General features: G+C 40.0%; 1 protein-coding gene across 1 annotated transcript in view; it reads left to right on the forward strand.

The window, feature by feature from the left end:
- Positions 1–25,555, forward strand: part of lrrn1 (leucine rich repeat neuronal 1) — a 44,362-nt gene extending 18,807 nt beyond the window's left edge. The window contains exon 2 of the mRNA XM_072280613.1: positions 22,363–25,555. Within this exon, the coding sequence (XP_072136714.1) occupies positions 22,597–24,747 (2,151 nt within the window). The 5' untranslated portion in view covers positions 22,363–22,596 and the 3' untranslated portion in view covers positions 24,748–25,555. The remainder of the gene's footprint in view (positions 1–22,362) is intronic.
- Positions 25,556–27,548: the final 1,993 nt, after the last annotated feature.

The following is a 27,548-nucleotide window of genomic DNA, read 5'->3' on the forward strand; positions in this document are numbered from 1 at the left end:
TCAGGTGAATGGAAATATATCCAGTGATGCCACAAGTAACCCAAGGCTTGCAAAGATCTCACAATTGCAACTATCTCCAGTTTTGCATTGAGTGAAATGTAATCTCCATTGTGACACCTTGTAAACATTTTCAGTTATCAAGGAAACATTATAAACTAACACCTGTTAAATGAAAACTTTGGTTCCCAGGTACAATTGCCTAGTAGAACGCGATGTGATTGCATGCCATTCTGAACTATATCAAATCAACTAGATCCATTATGATTCTCCAAGGGCATTGAGTTAACATTAGTGTTTATTTTGTAGATCTATATTCTCGTGACTTGGTTGTCATTGTACCAAATTCCCAATTGGGGAAAATTGTCAGTTCCACTTCTGTTAACATTGCCTGTCCAAAGCTTGATCATGTCTGTGCATCACCAACTATGCTGCCCATAACGAGAGCAGATAACGCACAGCTGGAAAGCAAAGCAGCAAGAACTCTACAATTTTTATGGAGCAACAAATTGACACCACCTTCAGTATCAGGACCACAGCCATTCTTTTCTACAAATGTTTCAGCAGGAATGTGATTCAAATGATTGATATCAGAGAATACGGGCGTGAACAGTGATTCAAATAAACATAAATATGGCTCCTGGTGTCAGCTGGTTGCTGATGTTATGAAGCAGAATAACACATAGTGACTAACACTTGTCGTTCTAGTTTCTATGATTATGGTACTGCAGATGCTTGTGAACATATGAAATGCATTCTCCTTCAATCCACTGAAAACCTGTTCACTGTCAGCGTGAAATGGATGAAACCAAGACTGAAAGAGAAACTGAGCACATGCCATTGTGCTGTAGCCCCATGACCTGACGGATGTTAATGGCTGTGTCTGTGAAAGGAAAGCTTCTTTTCAAAGAAAACTGAGATTCGTTTGGATCATTTGATTAATCTGGAGGGATGCAATATTGTTCCTTTTAAGTATTCTTGCACTACAGTTCTGAACATACCCAGTATCTTAAATGTAGTAACAAAAAATAACTTCTATACATTTTGAAAGGGTGAATTTGTCAAATTTTGTTCCCAAATTGAACCAGTGGTGCTAAACCCATTCATGAAGGTGCTCACAAATCTCGAGGCTGAACTTTTTATATAATTTTTAAAAAGTATTTGAATTGTATCCAAAATGTTGGGAAAACACTACTTGTGGTAGTGATGTACTAACTTAGAAGTTTCCTTTTAGGTGAGGCATATAACACAGCAGTGTAGTAGTTATTGTAAAGCTTTACAGCACCAGCAACTTGGGTTCATTTCTTGTCACTGGGTTTAAGAAGTTTGTACATTCTCAATGTGATACTGCAGGTTTCCTCCCTCATATATTCCAAAGACAAGTGGATAGTAAATTGTGGCATACAAGGGGTGATTGATAAGTTCATGGCCTAAGGTAGAAGGAATCAATTTTAGAAAACCTAGCACATTTATTTTTCAACATAGTCCCCGCCTACATTTACACACTTAGTCCAGTGGTCGTGGAGCATATGGATCTTGGACCTCCAGAAAGTGTCCATGGCAGGGGTGATTTGGCCTAAGGTAGAAGGAGATGAGTTATACAGCTCTCATTACATGCATGTGCAGTTCAGTTCAGTTTTGAGTGATAATGCAGAAAGTTTGAAGTTAATAACTCATCTCCTTCTACCGTAGGCCACGAACTTATCAATCATCCCTGCTGTGGACCACTTCCTGGAGGTCCAAGATGCCGACTTCTACAAAGAAGGGATCCGTATGCTTCACAACCACTGGACTAAGTGTGTAAATGTAGGAGGGGACTATGTTGAAAATAAATGTGCTAGGTTTTCTAAAATTGACTCGTACCTTAGGCCACAAACTTATCAATCACCCCTCGTACTATGCCATGTAGGTGGGAGAAGCATAGCAACCCTTGCAGAGTGCTCCCCAGCATATCCTCAGACCATTTTGGTCATTGATGCAAATGATGAATTTCATAAACACTAGTTTCTGTGAATGCTGGAAATCCAGAGTGCCACTCACACACAATATGCTGGAGGAACTCTGTAGGTCAGGCAGCATCAAAGGAAAGGAATAAATCAATGTTTCAGGCTGAGACCCTTCATCAGGATTGCAAAGGAATGGGTGATAATCAAAAAAAAAAGGTGGGTGGAGGAGGAGTGCAAGTTAGAAGGTAAGAGGAGAAAGTGGGCAAAGGGGAGGGATGAAGCTGGAAGGTGGTGGGTGATGAGGGGTTGGAGAAGAAGGACTTTGATAGGAGAGAAGTGGACCATGGAAGAAAGGGAAGGGGAAGGAGAAGGGCACCATGGGGAGCTAATAGGCCGGCGAAGGGAGGAGTAATAACAGGCGCCAGAGTGAGGAATGGAAGAAGTGGGGTAGGGATTACTGAAAGTTAGAGAAACTGATGTTTATGCCATCAGGTTGGAGGCTATCCAAAATATGCGGTGGTGCTCCTGCAACCTGAGAATGGCCTCACTGTGGCTGTAGAGGATGCCATGGACTGACATATAGGAATGGAGATTGGATTTTTTTTTATATGTAAGTGATGGGGGACTACTTTATTGAGCACCTATCTACGCTGGGTCTCACCAATGTAAAGGAAGCTGCATTGGGTGCACTGGATACCGTAGATGATGCCAACAGATTTGCAGGTTGTGTTTCCTCACCTGGAAGGACTGTTTGGGGCCCTGAGGGAGATGATGAATGGGCAGGTACAGCACTTCTGTTTGCAGGGGTAAGTGTCAAGAGGGAGATTAGTGGGGAGGGATGAATGAATAAGGGAATCCTGGAGAGAGATATCCTTGTGGAGAGTAATGGGGAAGTGAAGATGTGTTTGGTAGTTGGCTACTGTTGAAATTGGCAGATGGAATGGGGTGAACTGGTCCGGTCTGTGCTGCATTTCACTTAAGTTTTGTTGTACAGTTCATGTGATAAATAGCTAATCTTTATATTAAAATTCTTCTTGTATCTTAAAAATTGTTTTGCAGGCAATACTTTTAATAATCTAGGCTGGTTCAGTGGCAGGTCTAAGCAAAATAAAGAAAAGCTTGAAGAGCTGAGTGTAAATGAAGAATAGATTCCATTAAATTCACCTTTCCATTCCATGTGCTGCTCATTTATGAGTAGATTTCAAGAACGGTTTATTTCAAATAGGGGTTTACTTTGACATATCATTTGTTATCTGATCCAAATATTCAAATTGGATCTGTCTCTTATGATAAGTGGTAGATTCATATGCTTTGTGTCTTCAACCATTTGCAATCCAGATTAAGGATTTGTAGCCATTTAATTGTTGACTTTCACTGCATTTGGAAATTAGGTAGGGCTAAGAGAGTGGGAATGCACTAGTTTTAATTCTCAGTTTTCAAGCTACATATTAAGTTGGATGTGTAGCATATACTAAGCATTTGTTTAGGAAGCCATGTATCTGGAATACTAACAGTATTGTCCAGTGTTGAATGGACACAAAAATCAATAGGGATATAATTGAGTGAATAATATTGATCTAGTTGAGGAAGATGATTTTAAAATGAGGTTAGATGAAAACGTTGTGGATTTTAGATTTGTAATGATCAATAATTCTGCACTTTAGCAGCAGTTTAGATGGTGATATCTATGTATTGATTATCTTAATTTGAATTTTTTGTTTGTAACTAAGCCTTTAGAAACAGTTCCCAGATCAGTTTTCTTTAAATGTACAATCCAGTTCAGTTTAACGGTGTCCAAATGGTTGGATGCAACCTTTTTGTCTGTGTGCAAATGAATGTCAAAAATCGTGGTAATTTGAAATATAACAGATTTCATTATCTAAGTACATTGCTTTTTAAAGAGAAAACTATTTTTCTCAGGGCATTGTGAGGATTCTGGCCATGAAGGCTTTGCCTTTAAGGCCTCATTTTGAAGCGCTCTGAACTGATAAACCTCTACTCAGTACCACACTGAGTTTGTGTGCAAATTCCCTGGTGCGGTATTAAACTGGGATATGGTCCTTTAGCTTGGTTGGTGGTTAAGACGTCCGAACTAACTCTCCCCAATGCCTTGGTCTATGTTCGGACTTAAACCTACACTGCAACACAAGGATATCACATGTGAGAACTTGCTGAATAAAAGCTGGCCCACAATGTTCGTGGTATTGCAATGGTGGTTATTACACCAACTTAATGTATAGCAGAAATGCCTCTTAGAAAATGTGTTTGAAGTGCATTGTCTGGTACCTTACAAATCTTGCACAGTGGAGTTTACTCTTTCAACATTTTGATCTCTGAATGGAAAGAAATAGTGTTGAATTTGCAGATTTAAATCTTCTAACTAGCCTAAGAACTTTACAATATAGATAGTAATTTTGGAGAATCCATTGAAAGTTTGCAATGTAGTAACAACCAGATTCTGATTTTTGGCTGATAGTGGTTAGTGTTCTAGAGAGCATTCATGTCCATGATCATCAAAATAAGTGTTAAGAAAACTTGTTGATCGTGTGAGGTTGGACCTTATGTGACATTTCATCAGAAAGGCGAAACCCAACAGCAGAGTGACACTCTGTCCAACACTAATAGTGCCGTGTGTTTTTTTGTGCCTTTTGTTCTGACCCTCTATCTTCTGGCCAAGAAAGATCAGAAGACCACACCCTACTCCTTCATTGTCATCAAGAGGCCACAGTCACAATCATCACGAGGAAACGTTGGGGGTGGATTGTGCACATGATAGGAAAAGACACCAACTCCATCAAATCAGCACAGTTGGATCGTTGAAGGAAGGAGGAAATGCAGGAGTCCAAAAAAAAATTGACGACATACCATAGAGACAGAAATGAGGACCCTGAGCCACATCTGTGGCAGCATAGATAAGATAGCCAAGGACAGAAAGAGGGAGGACCTTCATTGCTGCCCTAAACACTAGTCTGCAGGTATCTTTCCACAGATACTACCAGATCTGAGTTCTAGTACTTCATGCTTTTTTTTTTGTTTCAGATTTCCAGTTTCGTCTTTTGTTTTTATTTCTGTCCACATGGTTTTGAATTAATAACTGAATTGGTGGCTTGGGCAGCTTGCATTAAATTTGTACAAAGAAGTTTATTATTTCAAGCACCATATGACCAATCACATGTACATTGATTTTTGTGCCTAATGTTTCTGAGCATGTTCACCTGTAAATGAGAATATCAATGTTTTTTCTTATCCAATGTCTAATAACTTTAATCTGGAAAGAAACTGGCTTCCGATGGGTACCTGGGTTGCTATAACCTGAATCCATAACAGAAGCAGATGGCCTATGGTGAGGCAGCCACCTGAAACACAGCCTGGTGCATCTAATACAAAGGCTAAAATCTGGATCCTGCAGAGCTGGTGAACAGATGGAGAACTGGCGACTAACCGTGAGGAGATGATATGCCAACCTGCCTTGGTGTACTGGAAGCCCATCCTGGTATTGCTGTCCATACTGCATTGCAGCAGGTGCAATATGCAGCAATAAAAGGAATGTGAACAAGGGGCAGAGAATGAATTAAACACATTTTACAATGCACTTCACAGAAACCTTGCCTTTATAATTGATCATGATTGTTATTGGAATTGCTAGCTTTTGTAATGCCTCAGACTAACTTTTTTTTAAAAAAAACATATTTTCTATTGGCCCCTCTCAGTAAGCAGTCCATTAATTTTGAATAATTTAAATGGGGAGAAATTTAAGAGGGATACCTGTCACACATTATTAACTTCTTTAAGTAAGATCACAATTAATTATTAATTGTTAACCTACTGCCTTCATTTATACCCCTGCAAGATTTAAATGTTCTTACAGCCCCCTGAAATAGCTTTAATTTAGACTGTCAGCTATCTACATCACTACAAGCACTCTAATCAATGTTTAAAATGTAACCTTGCAACTGCTGTTATCACTGAAGATGAACCACTCTGGAAATGCATAGCATAGACATTGGATCGTTGCAGAGTATGGCTGGGCTACTGACACAGTTGTGCGACAATTTATCTACGTACTTGCCGAGCACTTGGGCAAAAGCAACACTTGTGAAGCACCTTCAATAACTCTAAAAGACAGGTTGGGTAAAATACTGAAAGGCTTTTATTTGCTGTACAATATGACCTCTTATGGTGAGTGTCTGCCCCTGGACTGAGGGGAAGGGGTAAGGCAAAACACCTTTATTCAGGGGTCTGTGGGAGAAGCCACAGGGGCAGTCAGCAGAGGGCCGTGTCCAGACAGTTAACCCAGTTACAACACATATATGGTTTACCACAACTTGTCTTGCGCTGGAATAGTCATTCTAAATAAGAAGTCCTTTGATTATATTTTTTAAAACAAATTTTAGGTGAGGTGCATTGTATTGCTGGAAAGAGGAACAAATGCCATCTGTATATACATCTTGTTTCTACCTACTTTTTTTTGCCAAAATGAAGAGCAGATCATTATAGAAATAGTACAACATGCTTAGTGCACATACTACAGCACTGTGGATACATTTTGGTATTCATCACAGCATGTCCCGTATCTTTGGTGGATGTTTTGGCACAGGTGAGAATGAACCTTTATCCATATTGGGTACCGACTCTACCCAATAACCAGAGGGACAGGCTCACAGAATAAACCATGTATCTGCATCCCAATACATCTATGTGACCCTTCCAGTTCCTATCTTTCAACCTTTTTAAACCAGATGCAGAGGTGTCACTTATTTCATGAGCTCATTCCCGCTAGTCGCTGGGCAGAGTAGTTCTAGCTCAATTTGCCAAGAAAACCAGCAGCAAGATGCACTACTTCTGTACATAATATTGTTAGTTCAAGGCTTTATTTGACTATGTGAAGGTAAAATACCAAACTTGTGATAATAGTGTCTTATCAAGATGGCACCAGCAAACAGAAATTCTTCAGCCACATCTTCCAGATAGCCAATCTCTTCAATTATTTCATTTTCTGTACATCTTGTTCGTTTTGTTTTGATTGTGTTTTGGAAATGGTTGGAGACTGTGACGTGCAGTGTGGAATTGGATTCTGCCATGTCTGGAGTGGACAGGGAGAATGAACTGCTTCACGGAGAAAACCATAAATGGGGTGCGGGGTAATGAGCAACTCTACTTCAAAGTGTCAACGAGGAGCGAAGCATGGAGGCGAATGCAGAGGAGTTCAGTGGTTGCTCTCTGGAAGCCACGGGATTGACAGCGGTTTGAAGCCGGGTCAGTGGCATTCTGACCCGGTGCGGTGGTTGCCCTTCACGGAAGGGCTGAATTCGTGTGGCCGATCTGTTAGTGATTTTTTTTTTGTGTGTGAGAGGAAATTGCGCATTTGATGCTATTGTCGTGGTTCTTTTCTGCAAGGGAGGGGCTTGGGGTGTTTGATGCTATTGTCGCTGTTATTTGCAAGGGAGGGGCTGGAGGACTGGGGTTTTTGCAGTTCCAGCTGCCATTTTCAAAGTAGGCACTGTTTTTTGTGAGAGGGAGGGGTTTGAGTTTTGTTTGTTTTTCTTTTTCTTCTGGGAGGGGTGTTGATGTCTTTCAACAACTTCCATGTTTTTTCTGTATTTCATGGCTATTTGGAGAAGATGAATATCAGTTGTATTGTACGTGCATACTTTGACAAGAAAAGAACAACTGAACCTTTGAATCTGAAATTGTTAACTTATCACTCTCCCGGAAAAGAATTGTCATGCAAAGTAAAATTCTTGAATAAAAACTTGATTTAATGTCCTGATTTTTGAACAGGCCTCTGGTATTCTTTGCTTTGTGCATGGTTGTCCGTTGGTTGCAGTCAACCATGGATGTTACCTCCCAGCTGCCTACGTGATATGCAAGCCAGGGCAGTACGATATGGAAGGCAAGCTGTTGGAGGCAGCAGGCTTCCTCGCTCTGCAGCTGATGAATCCAGTGGAATGGCAAATACTGTGTTTGGTGCCAGCAGTAGCCAGTCAGTGTTGAACTCAACAGAGGACTGCCTTGGGGACTCCATCTCTGAATTTTTACTCAGTTTATTCCTGAAACCTTCTGCATGAGTGGGTGTAGCCACAAGGCAGCAGAGCTTTGAGATCAGTTTTCCTTCTCCTAACTGAGCTGCCAACCATGGCTGACAAGCCCCATCTGTCTGAAGTGCATGGTTAATATTGTAAATGACTGCATTTGATTGTCCTATCTATTAAGAAGACATGAATTTATATATAGTAGCAGTAAAATCTAAAGGGATCGGGTGTACGTGGTACACAAAGATGACCAGAATGGTCCTTTTGAGCTTAGTGCCACTAATCTACAACAGTAGTAGCTCGTGCAACCGAATTGACTTAGCTGACTTTTCTTTGAATTTGTTTTATTTTTGCCACTGAAGCTGCCTGATCTGGTTATAATTTCTGTAATTTCCAATTGCAGTTATTATGGATGCTGATATTCTAATAGTGTACAATTTTGCAGTACTGTGTGACGTGCATGCGTACTGGAAATGCAGTATACAGAACAGACAAATCGTGGCATCCATGAGCAAATTTTGCTTTTGCCCTGATTTTATGCCTGTTGTACCAGCTTTATTCCCTTGTCCTGCTGCTTGGAGCATCACACAAAGTTCTGAATTTAACAGCAGTAGCCAGGTCCCTCAGGTGTTGTTTAACTGGATCAGCAATGACATTGAAAGTATCAACAATCTGCTGGAGGAACACAACTCAAGGAGCATCAGCAGGGAAAGGAAAAAATTATTGGGTTAAAACCCAGCACCTTTCCACAGCCCCATCCCATCCCACCATCTCCCTGACACAGCTTGCAGAGTTCTTCAAACAGATTGTTCTCTGCTCCAGATTCCAGCCTCTGCAGTCTCCATTGAAAGAATTAAATTCACTAAAGAGGAGCATTAAACTTGCAGCAAGGAGGAGTCAATAAAGCCTTTGCTGGAACATACAGCCAGAGCCATTGGGTGACCAATATGCAGTCTTTAGTGGCTGTGTTTTTGGGAATGCATAGCCTTGGAAAATTAAGGAACAACTGCAGCACTAAACTGCTGCTTCCCTTGCACTTAGCCTCAGCCATGAACTGAACAGCTATGGGGTCATCTCAAGCAGGCATAACAATGGTGTGGACACTCTCCTGCTATTGTAGAAGAACCAAGTTTCATGCACAAAAGGTGTTCAGGATTGCTGATCGTGCAATGATCCTTCAGCGCACGAGCGCACATGGCTTCCTATGTGCTAGTGCTAGTTTACAAATCGGTGATTTACATTAACTGAAAGTGATTTACTCTCAGACTGGTATGATCTAAGGAAGTTGAAATGGGGAATATTCACCTTCAATGTACTGTAGATTTCATTGCCCTGGTTTCATGGTCCCTGACAGCAGATGCAATTATAGAATGCATTCCATCTCTCATGTGGTGAGTAACTGGGGCTGGATTTGACCTGCTGTCACTGACAATGTCAACCATTTTGTCCTGACAGAAGAGCACAGGTGACGTTCTGTAACGTTGCAGAATTGAATGCCTGCCATGGTTGCATAGCGACAGTGTTTGTGGCTTGGACTGCTGGCATTATTCTTTTAGTAGGAGCTCTGATGCAAGTTGTGTTGGGAGGAGTTGGCTATCCTGCACTAGATCCAGAATGTTGAGAACTGGATGCAAGGATTCTCTTTTATTGTTGCCTTTTCTCATTGACACATGTTTGCCCTGATGACACCCTCCCTGTAGGTAAACATCTCACTAATATTCTCCTCCCACCACTATGCAAAATTGAAGAAATGAGGCTTACTTTGCATCACAGTTGGCTATCCCTTTCTGCCATGTTTTCTAACCTTGGAATTGTTTATAGCAGTATTTCCACCCACAATGTACTTGTGCTTTTGGGGCACCTACCATTGCTTGAACATCGTTGACTGGTTCTAGCCTGACTTGAGCTGTCCTGAAATGTAGCTGGTGTCTCCAGTTCCAATTGAGTTCTGAGCAGGAGCTTTCCATATGACCTCCATTAAGCATTACCTCATTACACGTCCTGCATCTGTCCTTCAACCCTTGAAGTAGGTACAAATTGTGCCTCTGTTTCATTCAAGCTAAATTCTCTGTAGACTGAAGATTTTTATGATATTGTTGAGGATTTGTACCTCCCATCTGACTGGTGCTCCACCTCCAAAGTAAAGTAGGCAGGGCTTCTAACAATGTTCCATTAGTAGTCACTGAAAAATAGAAATAATACATTCCTTAGGTGGCCAATTCCCTAGTTAGTCTGTTTTCCCTCCTGAAAGCGATGACTCCACAACAGCTTGTAATTGGGTCTTAATGTAGTCAAGTTTTCCAGTGTGGTAAAATGTCCAGGATGCATTTCATTTGAACTTTATCAAACAACGTTAGCCACTGAGTACAGGGATGTTTAGGCCAAGATGAAGAGCATGGGGAAGGAAGGAGTAAAAGAATGTCTTTGAGTGAAGAGGTCAAGGGTCGAAGTCTTGGAGGGAATTTTGTATGAAATTTCCAATGAGGGGATGGAAAGTCTTGTACAATTCAATGCTTCCACTGAGGTAGGTACGAGGGGTTTGGTGCACCAGTGTTGTGGTTTGCTAGAATGTAATGCAGATTTCATTTTCTACCTGAGATTTCTTCATTTCAACTGAGCTAACGTTATGACGTGGATAATTTCACAGGAAGACTATTTAAAGCACACCTCCTGAGGAATATGTGATCAATCCAAATGAGTTTCTTTTTAATTACTTCAGTAAAGCAGCTGAACCACTATAGACTGAGTTACTTGACATTGAAATTCTGTGAATGTTTCCAATAGCAGTAGAATCCTTAGGAATTTTTTTTTCTCTCTCTCGGTGTCTTTTTTTGTATGTGATCACGATGGCCAATCTACATTTGGAAAAACTGAGGGTCCCTGCATCTGTAATTAGCACCTTGTTTACCCAAGTCAAGAAAAATAAGTTATCTAACAACCTTTGCATCTTTTGTATTTTTCTTGGATCAGTCCATTTCTCCTGCAATATTTCAGTCTTCTAAACTCAGACTTAGGCAGAAAAGAAACAGGAGTAGATTCTGAAACCCCAAAAATCAAGAAAAGAGAAAAAACACTTCTGAAAATTGTGCAGTTTGAAGGGAAAACCCATGAGGAAGGAAATTCTGTGGCACCTGCCCATTATTAAAATACTAGGCATCCAACTTGTAACTTGTTGCAAACAATTAACATGTTGAAATTCAGTTAAATGAGTCATTGGCAAGCTATTAAAACTTGAAGCACTTCCATGCATTGCTCAGTCATGTTGGAAATGCACCTGAACTTGTTAATCGTATAACGTAGTAACTGCACTGGGAATTTTTACATGTAATTTGCAGGCAAGACTGCATGCCAGTTAAATATTATAATAACAAGCATGTACCTGTCAATGATGGTGCCGGTGTAAGGACCAAATCATGAGCTGGTATGTTTCACCAGACCAAAGTTGTTGGGTCATCTGTTGCTTCATGTTCATCAAACATGTAGCAATAGTACACAACAGATGGGACAACTGTGCAAACCATCTGGCACTTTACCTCACTTAACAGCAAATCCATTTCATCAGCACTTGGATAGTATTTAGAGCAGGGGTTCCCAAACTTTTTTTTATATACTATGCCTCCGCTAGCATTAACTGGGGGGTGGGGTGGGGGGTCCATGGGCCCCAGGTTGGGAAGTCCTGACTTGGACATTCTCACTATCACTAAAATATTAATGCCAGATTACTCATTGGGATAACAATTAGTTATGGAGAAATTTAAACTGCAATACCTATTTTGAGCACTTTAATGTTCATATGTTGTCTATCTGAATGGAATCAATTGCTAACTTTTCTGAGCACTTTCCCATAAGGGGGCTGTGGGGCTTAATGTCCTCAGCTTCTTGGTCGTCTTGAGGTTTTGGCAAAGCACTTGGTAGGTGCTGGGAAATCTCGCAAGTTAATTCTTGTCGGGGTGAAATGTGGTGTAGGGTTGTACCAGCTAAGGCACAATTGGCACAAAAATAATTTTTGACCCCATTAGCAAATCAAACAACTTTTGTCTTGTATTTTTGATTCATGTCAGAAGTTGGCATTTGGTGAAGTCACAGTCCTTGGCTGTTATTCATGGTAGAGATAGGGGTATATCCCATTCTCATTGCACCTCACGCAGTTACTATAGAGGCAACTCGTGGCAATTGAGTCCCATACATCAACTGTACCTCTTCCTATAGATGCTGCCTGGCCTGCTGCGTTCACCAGCATTTTTTATGTGTGTTGCTTGAAATTCCAGCATCTGCAGATTTCCTCGTGTGTGCCTGTACACTATTCTCCACTTTAATGAGATTTGACCTAATTTAATTACTCAATTTGCCTCATAAGCATAGAGATCACAGTCATGATAGCTGATCTTGCCCTATCCACTTACTTTTTTTTTCGCGACTGACATCAAAGTCCTGCTGAAGGGTTTTGGCCCAAAACATTAACAGTGCTCTATTTTCATAGATGTTGCCAGCCTGCTGAGTTCCTCCAACATTTTGTGGGTGTTGCTTGGGTTTCAAGCATTTGCAGATTTTCTCTTGTTTGTGACATCAATTGTTGCATTTTTACCTTCATCCCAACTGATTGCAATCAGTCTCGTTTTTTCATTTATGGCGAAGTACTTGAAGATGGTCACATTGTTTCCCTCCACACTAAAAATAGACCACTGTCTACCTTACCAGCAGATTATTGACTAATCACCACACTACTCTAATGGAGAGTGTACTGACAAGTGAGACTTTCTTTTTCAGAATTAATTGCTCAGTTTAACTCACTCTAGAAGAATGGTATTCAAATTGCATCTGTTCTCACTTAGAAACTCCTGTTTTTGGGCACCGGTAGTCTACAGTGTTCATAACATTTGATAAGGAGATTCTTGCTGAGTGTGAACATACTTTTTGATCTGAAAGGTCTGTCCTGTGCCGAAAGGACATGTTAATTCAAGGAAAGGAAGCTTTGCACAGGTACAGATGCAGTATAAATACATTCCAGGTCTGTAGTTTTCCTACCAAATTATATGCTGAAATAAGTTCACATTTTTATTCCTTGAAACAGTTTGAATCAAACATTGAATCAGATAACCTTTTAACACAAATTCAGATCATATCAGGATAATAATCGTAGTATTTTGCTATTTATTTGGGACCAAGGTAATTCTGATGAATATTAAGTAATTTAATGTTTCTTTGCATATCTAAACTGACAATGTGCAAAATTACGAAGGGTCTCAGCCTGAAACGTCGACTGTACCTCTTCGTAGAGATGCTGCCTGGCCTGCTGCGTTCACCAGCAACTTTGAATTTCCAGCATCTGCAGAATGCCTGTTATGTGCAAAATTAGATTTCCATCTGTAGTGTATTTAAACAATGTGTACATGGCAGAACAAATCTTTTTCTTGTTCTATTTGAAAGTGATGGTTGTATGTCATTTCTAGCTCTTTGACATTTCTCCATTGAAGATTTTCCCTTGAAATGTTTAAATTGAGCTTTTGTATATCCAGCAGCTTAGTATGAATAATCAAGTGGTATTATTTTCTTTAATCTGCACTTTATGCAAAATATGACCAGCAAATAGGTGGTGAACTGACTATTCTGTGTAAGTGCAAGCAATCCCCCTTTCACAAATGCAGTGGATTCTGGATATTTGGAATACATCAGAACCAGTATATTTGCGCCCAATTAAACTACTGCCCCAGTTAGTCAAAGTTCCATGGAAATGGTATTGATAATGGCTGGGATCACCCGTCTTGTAAAGACACTGCCCAGAAGGCAAAGGCAAACCACCTCTAGAAAAATTTGCCAAGAATGACCATGGTAGCCTATGTCATATGACATTTCACATGATGATGGTGAAAATAGGGGCATACATGTCCTATCATGTGAAGTCAGTTCTGGCAGAGCAGGTGAATGAGATCAGCAGTCAAGAAGGAGGTTCTGCAACACTTTGTGGAGAATGAACAGCATAACAAGACACAGAAGTCATGGTCATGCACTGCAACCAAGGACAACCCCAGTTCATGTTGACTACTCATACCATCAGGCCTGAACTTAAGAGGATGAGAGTGGAACTCTCCAAGTGTAATGGCTTTTCCATCTTAAAAACTCTACTGCACAGGTTTTGATCTCATTGTTAGATATGGACAGCCAACACTCTGCCGTGTTCTTTTGACTGTAAATAAAATTAGCATATACCCCTAGTATAGATAACAGACTACCTCCATATTGCCTTTGACAATTGCATCCTCCAAATTTTCAATTTTGTTGTAACGTTCAAGATGATTGTCTATTACCTTCAAATTCTTTGTACATTCTAACACTGAGTAATGAAATCATTTCATTTTCATTCCTAGCCAATTCTAGCATCTCCAAGCCTGAATGTTTGAAACCGCGGTCAGCAAGACAATTCTAAATTGTCTTGCTGCTTATTTCTTGCCAACTACCAGTGACAAAAATAACTGCTTTTTGAATAGAAATACACACAACTGGTGCTATTTAAAAACTACCTCAAGGTGCAGTGCCTAACTGTCACACAAGTGCATGTGACTGACAGTGGTTAGAAACTATTCAGCAATAGTCTCCTGCCCCAGTTAAGCAGCAAGGGGAATCCTGGCTATTTTCTTGATTAGGTTTTATTCTTTAAGAGTTGTCCCAAATAAGCAGCTGCCCTGATTCACTAATGGCCCAATTAACCAGAATCCACTGTTATCTGTACTTGGACTTCTTTAATAAATCTGAGGATTTGATAAAGGTTATAAGGAAAATCTCTGTCTGTATGTGAGGTGCTTAACTGTAAAACTTTAACTTTTAATGCGTTAAGGAGGGGGTGGCGCTTTGACATTTTCTTTATCGCTGCAACCTGTTAAATGAATCTTTACATACAGCTGTACGACCAATTGAATCATTTCAAAAGTTTGACATATTAATGTGATGTGGAAGTGATTGTTCCTGCTGCAAGGCTGGTAGAGAGAAATAAAATGGTTTGTTTTTCAAATTGCTCCCAAGATTGAGAACATAACAGTGATGAGAACAACTATTAGTTAAACGAAGGCCAGTGTTTGGAGTAAAGAGTGCCGTGGTTGGAACCAACAACTAAAGATTATGTTACAATGTTGTTGCACCCAGGGGGGCTTTTACTTCCCTCTCAGGAAGCATTCATGTCATTGTTCCCTGCTGCTTAATGCAAATAAGCAGAGCTCTTGGAGTGGCTAAATTAATCACCCATTCTAAAATACCGGATGAATTGCAGTGAGATGTATGATGCTTAGATGTCAGCGATGTCTCAATGCATAGCCCACTGGCACAAGTTAAGGTTGTGAATTAATTTCCTGCTCACTAATTGACTCTACAACACTCCAGTTTAATGATTGAACTACCTTTTTTTTTGAAGGATGTAAAAGATCCCAGAGCATTCAAGCAACGTTTCTGATGTTTCCTCACCTGAGATTATCTAGTCATTATTGCTGCTCTTTCGGGGAATTTGGTGTAAATTTATTGTGTTATTTCTTTCATTCTTTAATTGGCTATTGATGTGAATTGAGACATTGTGGTAATCAAAGTTGCTGTTTAAATACGTATGTATAATTTTTTTCTGTTAGCTTCAATGTAATCAGTACATTAGTTCATCATTTGGGATTACTTGGAGAAATAGAAAATATTCTCCCAACTCAATGAACAACTAACATTTTCTGAGAATGAAAAACGATGGACCACAAAGGCACGGGAAGGTTTTTTCCTCCCTTACTTGTGAGATGAAGACATCCATTTTGCATGACTTTGGCTTTTTGATTTCTGAGCTTAGATTCTTCAATATATCCAGCAGCAGAGCACCAGCGTAACAATTTCTCTGCACTGATGTCTTCAAGCTCCGAATCTTTGCCAGGTTAGACCTTCAGTGGGATCAGTGACCATGATCAAATGGATGCAAAGGAATGATAATATGGAACCAATACCAACAAAAAGTGAATACAGCAGAGTTCATCCCAGGAAAAATCCTCCCCACCTACAAGGAGCACTGCTACAAGAAGGTGGCATCCATCAAGGACCCACACTATCCAGGCCATAAACAGAGCAAATCTGCAGATGGTGGAAATCCAAGCAACATACACAAAATGCTGGAAAAACTCAGCAGGCCAGGCAGCATCTATGGGGGTGGGGGGGGGGGGGAGTTCAGCTGACGTTTTGGGCTGAAAACATTAAGCATCCAAGCCTTGCTTTTTTCTCACTGCTGCTATTGGGAAGGAGGTACAGGAGCCTTGGGTCCCATACCACCAGGTTCAGGAACAGTTATTGCTCTTCATCCATCAGGCTCCTGAACCAGAGTGGATAACTTCACTTTCTTTAACTCCGAACGTGCGTGTGTGTGTGTGTGTCTGCCTTTTGCACATTGGTTGTTTATCAGAGTTTTGTGTGTAGTTTTTCATTTATTTTTCTACTAGGAATGCCTGTAAGAACATGAATCGTAGGGTAGTGTATGGTGACATACGGTATACTCGATAGTCACTATCAGATGCACCTGTACACCCCATTAATGAAAATCAGCCAATCATGTGGCAGCAATTCAATGCATAAGAGCATGGGACATGGTCAAGAGATTCAATTGTTCAGACGAAACATTAGAATGGGGGAGAAATGTGATCAAAGTGACTTTGGCCATGGAATGAGTTTTGGTGCCAGACAGGGTGGTTTGAGTGTCTCAAACTGCTGCTGTCCTAGTATTTGCACACAACAGTATCTAGAGTTTACAGAGAATGGTGCGAGAAACAAAAAAAACATTCATTGAACAGGAGTCCTATGGGTGAAAACGCCTTGTTAATGAGAGAGGTCAGAGGAGAACGGCCAGACTAGTTCAAGCTGACAAGATGATATTAACTCAAATAACCATGCATTACAACGGTGGTGTGCAGAAGAGCATCTCTGAATGCACAACATGTTGAAGCTTGAAGTGGGCACTTTATTAGGTTCCTCCAGTATTTAATAAAAGTGCACTGATTGTATGTTCCTTTGATAATGTACTTTGAACTTTGTGGTAATTTGCATCTTTGAATTAGTTTACAGATGTTCCAGTGCTTTAACTTTCTGTTTTTGAAAGCCACTTCATTTTTCTATATGCTCTGCCCTTGTTAGTTTTTCTTCTTCTCTCCCACACAACACAATCAGTTGCATAAGTCGGGCTCTGACAATTTGTAGGACCTTTCCTTTAAGGACTGGAAGAGCACTTAGCAGATTTTCAGTGTAAAATTGCAATTAGTGAGTTTGGACTTTTTCAAATGTTACAGACAGGACTGGGTGACATACTGCTGCAAGAAATTCTGGGTTAGTGAGTAATTACACCCATTGATCTTTACATTGCACCAAAGGATATTGTCCTTGTGAAGATTTATTTACTGTTAAGACCTCTGCCAGTTAAACACCATCTCAGTTCCTGATTTAATTGGGTCAATAATAAATGGGAAGCAAGCATGGCATCATTCCAAGCTTGCCTGCTAGAGAGGTGGAATCACTTTCCCTTTGTTGTGAAGTGTGACCAGCCCCATCTATAATTTGCATGTGAATAGTATCTTTATTATAATGGATCCAAAGCTAGAATTGGGTTTGCATGGTTGTGCAGACAGCTCAGTTTGAAATGCCCCAAGGCTGCAGTAAAATGGGGAATCATGCTGAACCCTCTATAAAAGAATATAATTCACAAAAAGGAAAATTAGTTCTAAATTGGAGAGGAAAACTCATCCAGAAGGCAATGAGGTAATATTCATCATTGAAGATTGTTGAATGACGTGCCATTGAAGTGAAATCAGTGTGGAGTTGTGTCTATTGTTTTGTAGGACTGTGAGCAGTGTGCTGCAGCTACTGCTGACAGGGGAGATGTAAAATTATGCTGAATATGTGCAGCTGATTGTGTAAGAAGCCGATGTCTAACTGGAATGGTATATCTTGTTATAATTTTATTTCCCTGTGCATTGTTGTAATGGATTTTAAGTTGGCCTAGATGTATTTCCAATGTCATGGCATAGTGCATTGCTTAAATAGTTATTGTCTTTATAATCCATTTTACTGGGGTTTGGTATTGGGCCAGCTGTTTGCTATAAAATACTAGGCCAGCAATGAAAATTGGACTGCAACCCCCTCCGACCATGATAAAAGGTAAAAGGAGCAGAGGTTCCTTTACTCCTACTAGTGCTATGCAACAACATTACCTTTATTATTTGCCATTGTACAGGGTGGGTTGACACTGATACTCAAAGAGCTTGTCCTTGGTTCTTGGACATGAACAGAAATCTGTCCATTCCCATATTGGTACATTTTAAACTAATAATAAGTCTTCATTCCCAATGTTACTTGACAATGAATCTGGATCTGTGCATAAGTTAGAAGAAGTCATATCTTGTATCTCTCCCATAGTTTTTATCTTGCTATTGTTCTTTATTTTGCTGTCTTTATCTGATTACAGGCTAATTTTACAATATGCACTTAATGCAGGTGGCCCCCGTTTTCCATACGTTCACTTTATGACACCTCGCTGTTATGAAAGACCTACATTAGTTACCCGTTTTCGCTAACAAGGTGTTTTCACTGTTACGAAAAAAGGCAGCGCGCGCCCAAGCAGCCAAGCTCCTCCCCAGAACTGCATTCTAGCTGGCAGTGCTTAAACACATGCTTTATCGCGATTTACTTTGTGCATCTGTTAGCAAGATGAGTTCTAAGGTATTGGAAAAGCCTAAAAGAGCTCGTAAGGGTGTTACACTTAGCATAAAACTAGACATAATTAAGTCTTTCGATCATGGTGAACGAAGTAAGGATGTTGTCCGTGCGTTGAACTTGCCTGCGTCTACCATTCGCACTACTTATACTCAGAGAATTTTGAAAGCTGCTGATGTTACTGTTGGTTCTACTCGTAGCAAAGTGGTCTCTCTTAGTCGGCATCCAATAATGGATAAAATGGAAAGTCTATGGCTTGAGTGGATTGATGGGTGTACAAAGCGTGGTGTTCTGTTAAGTTTTCTTATACTTAAAGAGAAATCAGTCAGTCTTTTTAGTAAGCTGAAACGAAAAGAACTGGACGATGGTGATGAAAGTGTTGCGAAAGTGGAATTTAAAGGTAGTCATGGGTGGTTTGATCGGTTTCTGAGGCAAGGGCAGCTTCACAGTTTAAGCCTTGGTCCCCAACCTCCGGGCCGCGGACCGATACATTGCCGCAAAGAATACAGCAGTAGTCGGAACGCACCCAGCACATCTTTAAGAGAAAAGCCAAAATAAACAAGCTAATTAATTAGGTGCTGCGGTGGTTAGTTGTATAAGCAAGTGTTTAACTGTAACGAAACTGCAATTTATTAGAGTCTTCCTGATTCAGATAAGTGAAACTACACTGTACATGCATTATTTCTACTTTATGTAGGCTGTGTATTTTTGTTATTTGGTATGATTTGGCAGCTTCATAACTTAAAGGTTACTGGAGAGAGTGTTTCCGCCAAGAGTGCTTCCGCGAGGTTTCTGCTGCGCTGGACAGTGCTGCAGAAAAGTATTTCTACTTTATATAGGCTGTGTATTTTATCATATCATTGCTGCTTTTACTATATGTTACTGTTATTTTAGGTTTTATGTGTTATTTGGCATGATTTTGTAGGTTATTTTTTGGGTCTGGGAACGCTCAAATTTTTCCCATATTAATAAATGGTAATTGCTTCACTTTACGACATTCCGGCTTACGAACCATTTTATAGGAATGCTCTACCTTCGGATAGTGGGGGAAACCTGTAGTCCAGTTGCACGCTACTTATTGAGGAAAAGCTTTTAATTGGGGGGGGCTGAAGTTGCTTATTCAGTTGACACAAGCCTCAATCTATTCAAGGTGTTGTGCTTTACAATTTATTTTCAGTGTAAAGGCCTGCACAGTTGCTGCCAAGATCAGTCTCAGCAGTTTATCTTGTGGTGTAAATGGATACTAGCTTTTTCTGTCGCCCACAATCATGATTTGAAAACTCTTACAGGCAAAGGATAGAATTTCCTAATGCATGTAATTTCTTCAATAAAATTGTCAGCCATGCAATTGTATAAGGCCATTAAAATGCTCTTCAGAATTCTAGTTAAACATTTTATTTTAAAAATCTGTTATTGCAAGGTTAAAGAATCAAAATAATTACTGGAAGATTTTTTAATCTGCCCTTGAAGTGGAGCTCATAGATGTTTTTTGATAGTATAAATAAGCAGGACAAGATGAATGGGAGACGTGGATTTAACATGGTCAGCAAAAGAACATTTAATTTACAGTAAGCTATTTGCAATTACTGGCTGGTTAAAGCAGATTTCATAGCAACATTCAAGAGCGATGGCAAAATCTTTTCAAGGGAAAAGAGTGGTAGAACTATGAACAAGCATAAGTGAGTAGACCTAATTGGACAGTTTCATCACAAAGTCATCACTGACGATATAGACTAAATGTTCCCATATCTTATGTCATTCTGTTTTTTTAATTTTGTCAGATGTTGTTAATTTCACCAAGTTATTGATCTACTATTTTGAAATTTTAGCCTACATAACCAGAATTTTCTTTCATTAGGTTGCAGGGAATTGCAACAGTAAGTGTACACTAAATTTGCCACTATTAAATACAAAATAGGATGATCTGTTTTGGGTGTTGACTTTCTGGTTAAACATTGACAAGATATCTAGAGTTCTGTCAAATAGAGCAGTTGTTATTTACCCTGCTGTGTCTATTTAGGAGAAAACGAGGCCTTGTCCTTTATATAGATTGGTATCATCTGCACTACATTTGTCTCTATTGTCTTGAAGGTCTGGTATAGATTGTTTGAGTTTTAGAATTATGCTTTTAGAACTGTGTCTTTCAAACTCAGTGCTGCTGCTCAGCTCAGCTGAGACTTGGTGCTTGTGTATTAAAACTAATAATCTGGCATGTTAGGAATTTGGGTGCTGAACTAGCATTTTTTTTGTTTAAGCTATTGGCTATTACATTCATTACAACTTTAATCCACTTTATTTAAATATTGCACAGTGTTGTGTTTCCTAGTGAACCTGGTAAGTTTAAAGTGAGCATGGGGTCTAGGCTCCCAGCATGTCGAAAGGGAACGTGGGGACTGGAGCTCTGATGTTGGATTATGGCATAGTGAACCAAATGTCGAACCTTCAGAACTTCTGCGTGGTTCTAAAGTGAATTTTACAGTTTTACTTTACTGGAAAATGATATATCTGATTCTGTGGGAACTTTCTTCCCCAAATTTATAGGAAAGGAAGCTGAAATGGTTGAAACTGCTGTGACATTTGAAACTTGGATAGGAAGTGTTACAAAGGTGGGGGTGAACTGTGGAATTGCTGGAATGTGGAAATGAAGATTAAATTATCGCAATATTCAATATTGAGGTTCAAAAGGACTTGGGAGTCCTTGTGCAGGATTCCCTGAAAGTTATTTTGCAGGTTGAATCAGTGGTGAGGAGGGCAAATGGGATGTTGGCAATCATTTCAAGAGGACTAGAAAATTAAGGATGTAATACTGAGGCTTTATAAAGTGCTGATGGAGCCTCACTTGGAGTATTGTGAGCAGTTTTGAGCCACTTACTAAGAAAGGATGTGCTGACATTGGAGAGGGTTCAAAAGAGGTTCACAAAAATGATTCCGGGAATAAAGGTTTATCATATGAAGAGCATTTGGCTCTGGACCTGTACTCACTGGGATTCTGATGAATGAGGGGTGACCTCATTGAAACCTATTGAATGTTGAAGGGCCTTGATAGAGTGGACGTGGAGAGAATGTTTCCTATGGTGGGGGTGACTAGGGCCAGGTGACACAGCTCACAGAATAGACATCCTTTTGGAATGGAGATGAGAAATTTCTTTAGCCAGAGGGTGGTGAATCTGTGGAATTCATAGCCACAGGTGGCTGTGAAGGCCAGGTAACTGGATATATTTAAGGCAGCGGTCAATAGATTCTTGATTAGTCAGGGCCTGAAGGGTTATCGGGAGAAGGCAGGAGATTGGGGTTGAGGGGGAAAATGGATCAGCCATGATGAAATGGCAGAGCAGACTCGATGGGCCAAATGCCCTATTTCTGCTCCTATGATATTTAGACCAAGCACTAGCAGCAGCAATGTAGCCTAATAGAGCAACACATTTTACAAATGATATAATCATATACTGCTGAAGATTCCTTTGCCATTAATATTTATCAATGCCATTTGGTTTTCAAAGTACTTGATGCCTCCTCCTTAATATGTACAAATGAGATGGGGCATTTCTATGATATTGCTAATTGTGGTCAGAATGTATTTTCTTTAAATCTAGAATTAATCTGTAGAATCTTGCTCCATATTTAATGCTTCCATAAAATGCTAAGTATGATCTTTGTTTCCCCTTGTCATTTTGCAGACATCACAGGTGGCAAGACAGACTTGACATCACCGATAGTTACAGGTGAATGAGAAAAGTGAAGACACAACTGAGGACCATAATTTCTGGCTCTTTGAAAGCCCAGCACTAAATGCATCAGGTATACCACTGTATCCACAGCTCTCTTCTGCTGTTACCTTCTAAAACCAGTGGCTTTGAATTGTTGAAGTCCCTTGATAATATTAGTTTCCACAGAAAACTTTGAGTTTTAAAATGGTGAGGAGAAGGATTAGCCCCCAAATCTGTCACATGTTGATGAGTTTTCTGACTATTTGCCTAACTGAAGCGGCCTTGCAGCATAGCGAGTGCCCTCAGCTGTGTGTTTGTGAAATCCGACCATGGTTCACCCCACAGTCAACGTACAGAGAAGCTGCCACTGTGGACTGCAATGACCTGCGGTTGACCAGAATCCCTAGCAACCTCTCTGCTGACACCCAGGTGCTCTTGCTTCAGAGCAACAATATTGCCAAGACAACGAATGAGTTTGAGCAGATGTTTAACCTCACTGAACTCGATCTCTCGCAGAATAATTTCACCACTATTCACGACGTGGGCTTGACCAATCTTACTCAGCTCACCACACTGCATCTAGAAGAGAATCAAATAGCAGACATGCCTGATTATTGCTTACAGGATCTTGCCAGCCTCCAGGAGCTCTACATAAATCACAACCAGATTAGCAGCATATCAGCCAAAGCCTTTTCTGGTTTGAGGAATTTGTTGAGACTACACTTAAATTCTAACAAACTGCGAGTGATTGACAGCCGTTGGTTTGAGTCTACACCTAACTTGGAGATTCTCATGATTGGGGAAAATCCTGTAATTGGGATCCTGGACATGAACTTCAAGCCTTTAAGCAATCTGCGAAGTCTGGTTCTAGCAGGAATGGAACTGACAGAGATTCCTGGCAATGCTTTAGTAGGCTTGGACAGTCTGGAAAGTCTCTCCTTCTACGATAATAAATTGGGAAGAGTGCCTCAGCTTGCACTTCAGAAGGTGCCGGCCTTGAAGTTCCTGGATTTGAATAAAAATCCTGTTCACAAAATTCAGGAAGGTGATTTCAGAAACATGCTTCGCTTGAAAGAACTTGGTATCAACAACATGATTGAACTTGTTTCTATTGACAGATATGCCTTGGATAATCTCCCTGAACTTACAAAACTGGAAGCCACAAATAACCCTAAGTTGTCTTACATTCATCGCTATGCATTTCGGGAAGTTCCGTCCCTTGAAAGCCTGATGCTCAATAACAATGCATTGAATGCCCTTTATCAAAAGACTGTGGATAACCTCCCTAATCTGCGTGAAGTCAGCATTCATAGTAACCCTATCAGGTGTGATTGTGTTATCCAGTGGATGAATTCGAACAAAACAACCATTCGCTTCATGGAGCCCCAGTCTATGTTTTGTGCGATGCCTCCAGAGTACAGAGGTCAGCAAGTCAAGGAAGTTCTCATGCAGGAGACTGCCGAGCAATGTCTTCCAATGATTGCACATGAGACTTTCCCAAACCATCTGAACGTAGACGTAGACATGACGGTCTCCTTAGACTGCCGTGCTATGGCAGAGCCTGAACCTGAAATCTATTGGGTCACACCACTTGGCAGTAAGATCACAGTGGACACCCTATCAGATAAATATAAGCTGAGCAGTGAGGGGACTCTTGAAGTGTCTCACGTTCACGTCGAGGACTCTGGCCGATATACGTGTGTAGCTCAGAACTCTGAAGGAGCAGACACAAGGGTTGCAACTATTCGAGTAAATGGGACCTTGCTAGATGGAACTCAAGTACTGAAAATCTACGTGAAGCAAGCTGAATCGCATTCTATCTTGGTTTCATGGAGAGTGAACTCTAATGTTATGACTTCAAATCTGAAATGGTCTTCAGCCACCATGAAGATCGACAACCCTCACATCACGTACACTGCAAGGGTTCCTGTTGATGTCCATGAATACAACCTGACTCATCTGCAACCTTCCACAGAGTATGAGGTCTGTCTAACCGTGTCCAATATCCACCAACAAACTCAGAAATCGTGTGTCAACGTAACTACAAAAGGTGTGACATTCTCGCTGGATATTTCTGACCAGGGAACCAGCACCGCTCTTGCAGCTGTTATGGGGTCAATGTTTGCCATCATTAGCATTGCTTCAATAGCTGTTTATATAGCCAAACGTCTCAAGCGGAAGAACTACCATCATTCATTGAAGAAGTACATGCAGAAGACTTCGTCCATTCCCCTGAATGAACTTTATCCACCACTTATAAATCTATGGGAAGGAGAGAGCGAGAAAGACAAAGATGGTTCCTCTGATGTGAAACCTACACCCGTCGATACATCAAGAAGCTATTATGTGTGGTAACTGGAGGAATTTTGCTTCTAGTTAAGGGAGCACAAGACTTTTTTTGCTTTTTTCTGCAAAAGTGAAAGTTCAGAACCTTTTTTGTAATTTGACTTTGCTAACTTGTGGCAGAGCTGTGAGGACAGGTGGATATTTCAGACTTTTAGTATAGCGTATCGCCTTTGTTGGATTTTTTTTTTAAAAAGAAGGCAGCTCCATTTATTTTGCTAAATGCCCCAGTTACTGTGCTTGATTATTCTTTTAATCTCTCTCCATTGCAGAATTCCCGAAAGTAATCAGTGGTAGTCCAGGTACATGATTATAAAAGAACAACAAGCCTTTGGAGGGGTACTTATTTGCTGAAAAGCTGTTTACCTTTTAATTATCAGTCACTGATGCATTTCCATGTTATAGTTTTTGTTTAGAACCTTGAAGCTGGCAAATGGGATTAGACCCTTTCATTCTTCTATTGAATGCTGTTAGCTAACTTGTATTGTTGTATCAACTATAATTTTCTTTTTTTTGTTTTGAAGTTCAAAGCCCAAACACCTGTAAATTTTATTTGCCACCTTTGCTTGAATTAGTTTTACAGCTTAGAAAAGTGTGTGGTTAATATTTAATAAAACAGTAATAGAATTAAAGTGCTTTAAAATGCTACTTAAGGTACATTTTAGGTGATTTTACTAAGGGACTTTAGCTGCCAGGTTTTTTCTGAATGTCTCTAACTGCATTTAGTATCTATAGTTTAACATAATGAATTTTATTGTGAGAAGTAGATTGTGAAACAAGAACAAAAGTACATTAAAATTTTGATCTTGATTTTTATAGAGCTTTGAGTCTCTGATTAAAGTGTTCTTCTGAGGTTTTCCCTATTGTCTCTCCAGATTTCCTACATAGTGTGACACTTGATAAATTGAGTTGCTAATGCTGTCCTCCGATTTTCAGAAAAAATTTAAGCTTATCACTAGGAATGGGCTGGCATTCGGCAACTTCAATGAATCATGCTGGATAAAATTGTGAAATTGGGGCTAGTACTGACAGACCATAATTCTCATAGTAGGAACCAAGGTTAAGTAATCCTCAATCTCGTATAAACATGGAAAACACAGTTCTTAATATTCATGATGCTCCCCTTGCGTGAAGCCTGAAGAGTTGGCTACTGCTTGAAACTAATATACTCCTTGCTGATTTTTGGCCCTAAAGATAATTAAATAGCATATTGTAAAGTATTAATCCTCCTATGTTCACAAATTTAATCTTGCTTCATGAAGCCCCTCTCTGCCTAAACGAATGCAATAAGCATTGACTATGTTTTTGTCTGTAGCAATAATCTTAAACCCTGTGCTGTGTTTTTGAAGGCAACAATAGGGTTTTGCAGGTTTACTCTTAATAGCAATTGTTTCCATTTTTGGCAATCAACAGGCTCCTACCTCACAGCAAATGATGAAGCTAAACATGAAGAAAGGTTATTTTGATGTTTGACCTTTTTATTCGCAGGCAGTTGAATGGCCACCAACAAAGGCACTTGCACACAGTTGGGATATTTTATAAATTGAGCCTGAAGTTTGTAAATGCACTGATCAGCTCTATTCTAAATGTCCATTGAATTTGCGCCAAAGGCAAGATCTTGTGGTTTTATTCATTTAATCCACTTAACCCTGCTCACAGACAGAAGTACATTCCTACCTTTAAACGGCCATGTCCCGCATTTTCCTTTTGGATTCTGTTTAAACTGCTTGTATCCTTCAAGGCCCCTGGATTTCACCTGCTGTTGGACCTTAAATTAGTTCCTTGTTTTCTATCCAGGCTTTTTCCAGTTATCACTGTTGAAACTGATGAGGAGAAGATAGGACGACAAAGGATTCTTGAAATCAGGCTGCAGGATGGGATTATAGTGAGCAAGAATAGCTATACCAAGCAATTGAATCGCACCTTACAAATACAGTGGATTCTGGTTGTTTGGAACACATTTTGGCCCTATTAAGTGGCTGCCCTAATTAGCCAAAGTTTCGTGGAAGTAGTTAAAAGGGTATTAAAAGAAACTACTGTTTAACCGAGTAACAAATGATGTATTTATATGAAGCAGAACAACTTGGAACACCACAGTAATATAAAACTGTATTAGTTCCTAATGGTTTTCAATGGAGCAATTCATCCGGTGTACCTACGCTGCTGTTTTCCTTTTGACTGTAAATGAACAAAATCGGCTCAAACGCTTAGTGCTGATAATGGACTGCCTACATACAATGCTATTGAAGATTTTATCCCCCAGATCCTCATTTTCATTGCAATATTCAAGATGATTGTCGATATCTTCATAGTTCCTAACTTATTGAAGTAGTGAAATCATTTTATTTTCATTCCCAGCTACTTCTGGCATATGCAAGCCTAAATGGCTGAAGCTGCAGTGAGCAAAACAGTTCTGAATTGTTTTGCCGCTTATTTATCACCAACTATCACTGACAAAAATCACTGCATTTTAGACAGAAACACACAACTATTTTAAAAAGTGTTTGCTTTAAGCATGGTGGAGTGTCTTATGGCCACACAATTTCATGTGTCTGATGCTAGTTAGAAACTGTTTGGGAACAGCCTCCTGTCCCAATTAACTGGCATGGTGTCCCAAATAAACACAGGAATTTCCAGTCCGGATGAAGGGCTTCAGCCCAAAAAGTCAACTGTTTACTCTTCCATAGATGTTGCCTACCTGCTGAGTTGCTCCAGCATTTTGTGTGCATTGTTTCAAAGGGAATCCTGGCTATTTTCTTGATTTGTTTTTGTTCTTTAAGAGTTGTCCCAAATAAGCAGCTGCCCCAATTAAC

This window comes from Mobula birostris, chromosome 16 (assembly GCF_030028105.1).
Source record: "Mobula birostris isolate sMobBir1 chromosome 16, sMobBir1.hap1, whole genome shotgun sequence".
NCBI lineage: Eukaryota > Metazoa > Chordata > Chondrichthyes > Myliobatiformes > Myliobatidae > Mobula > Mobula birostris.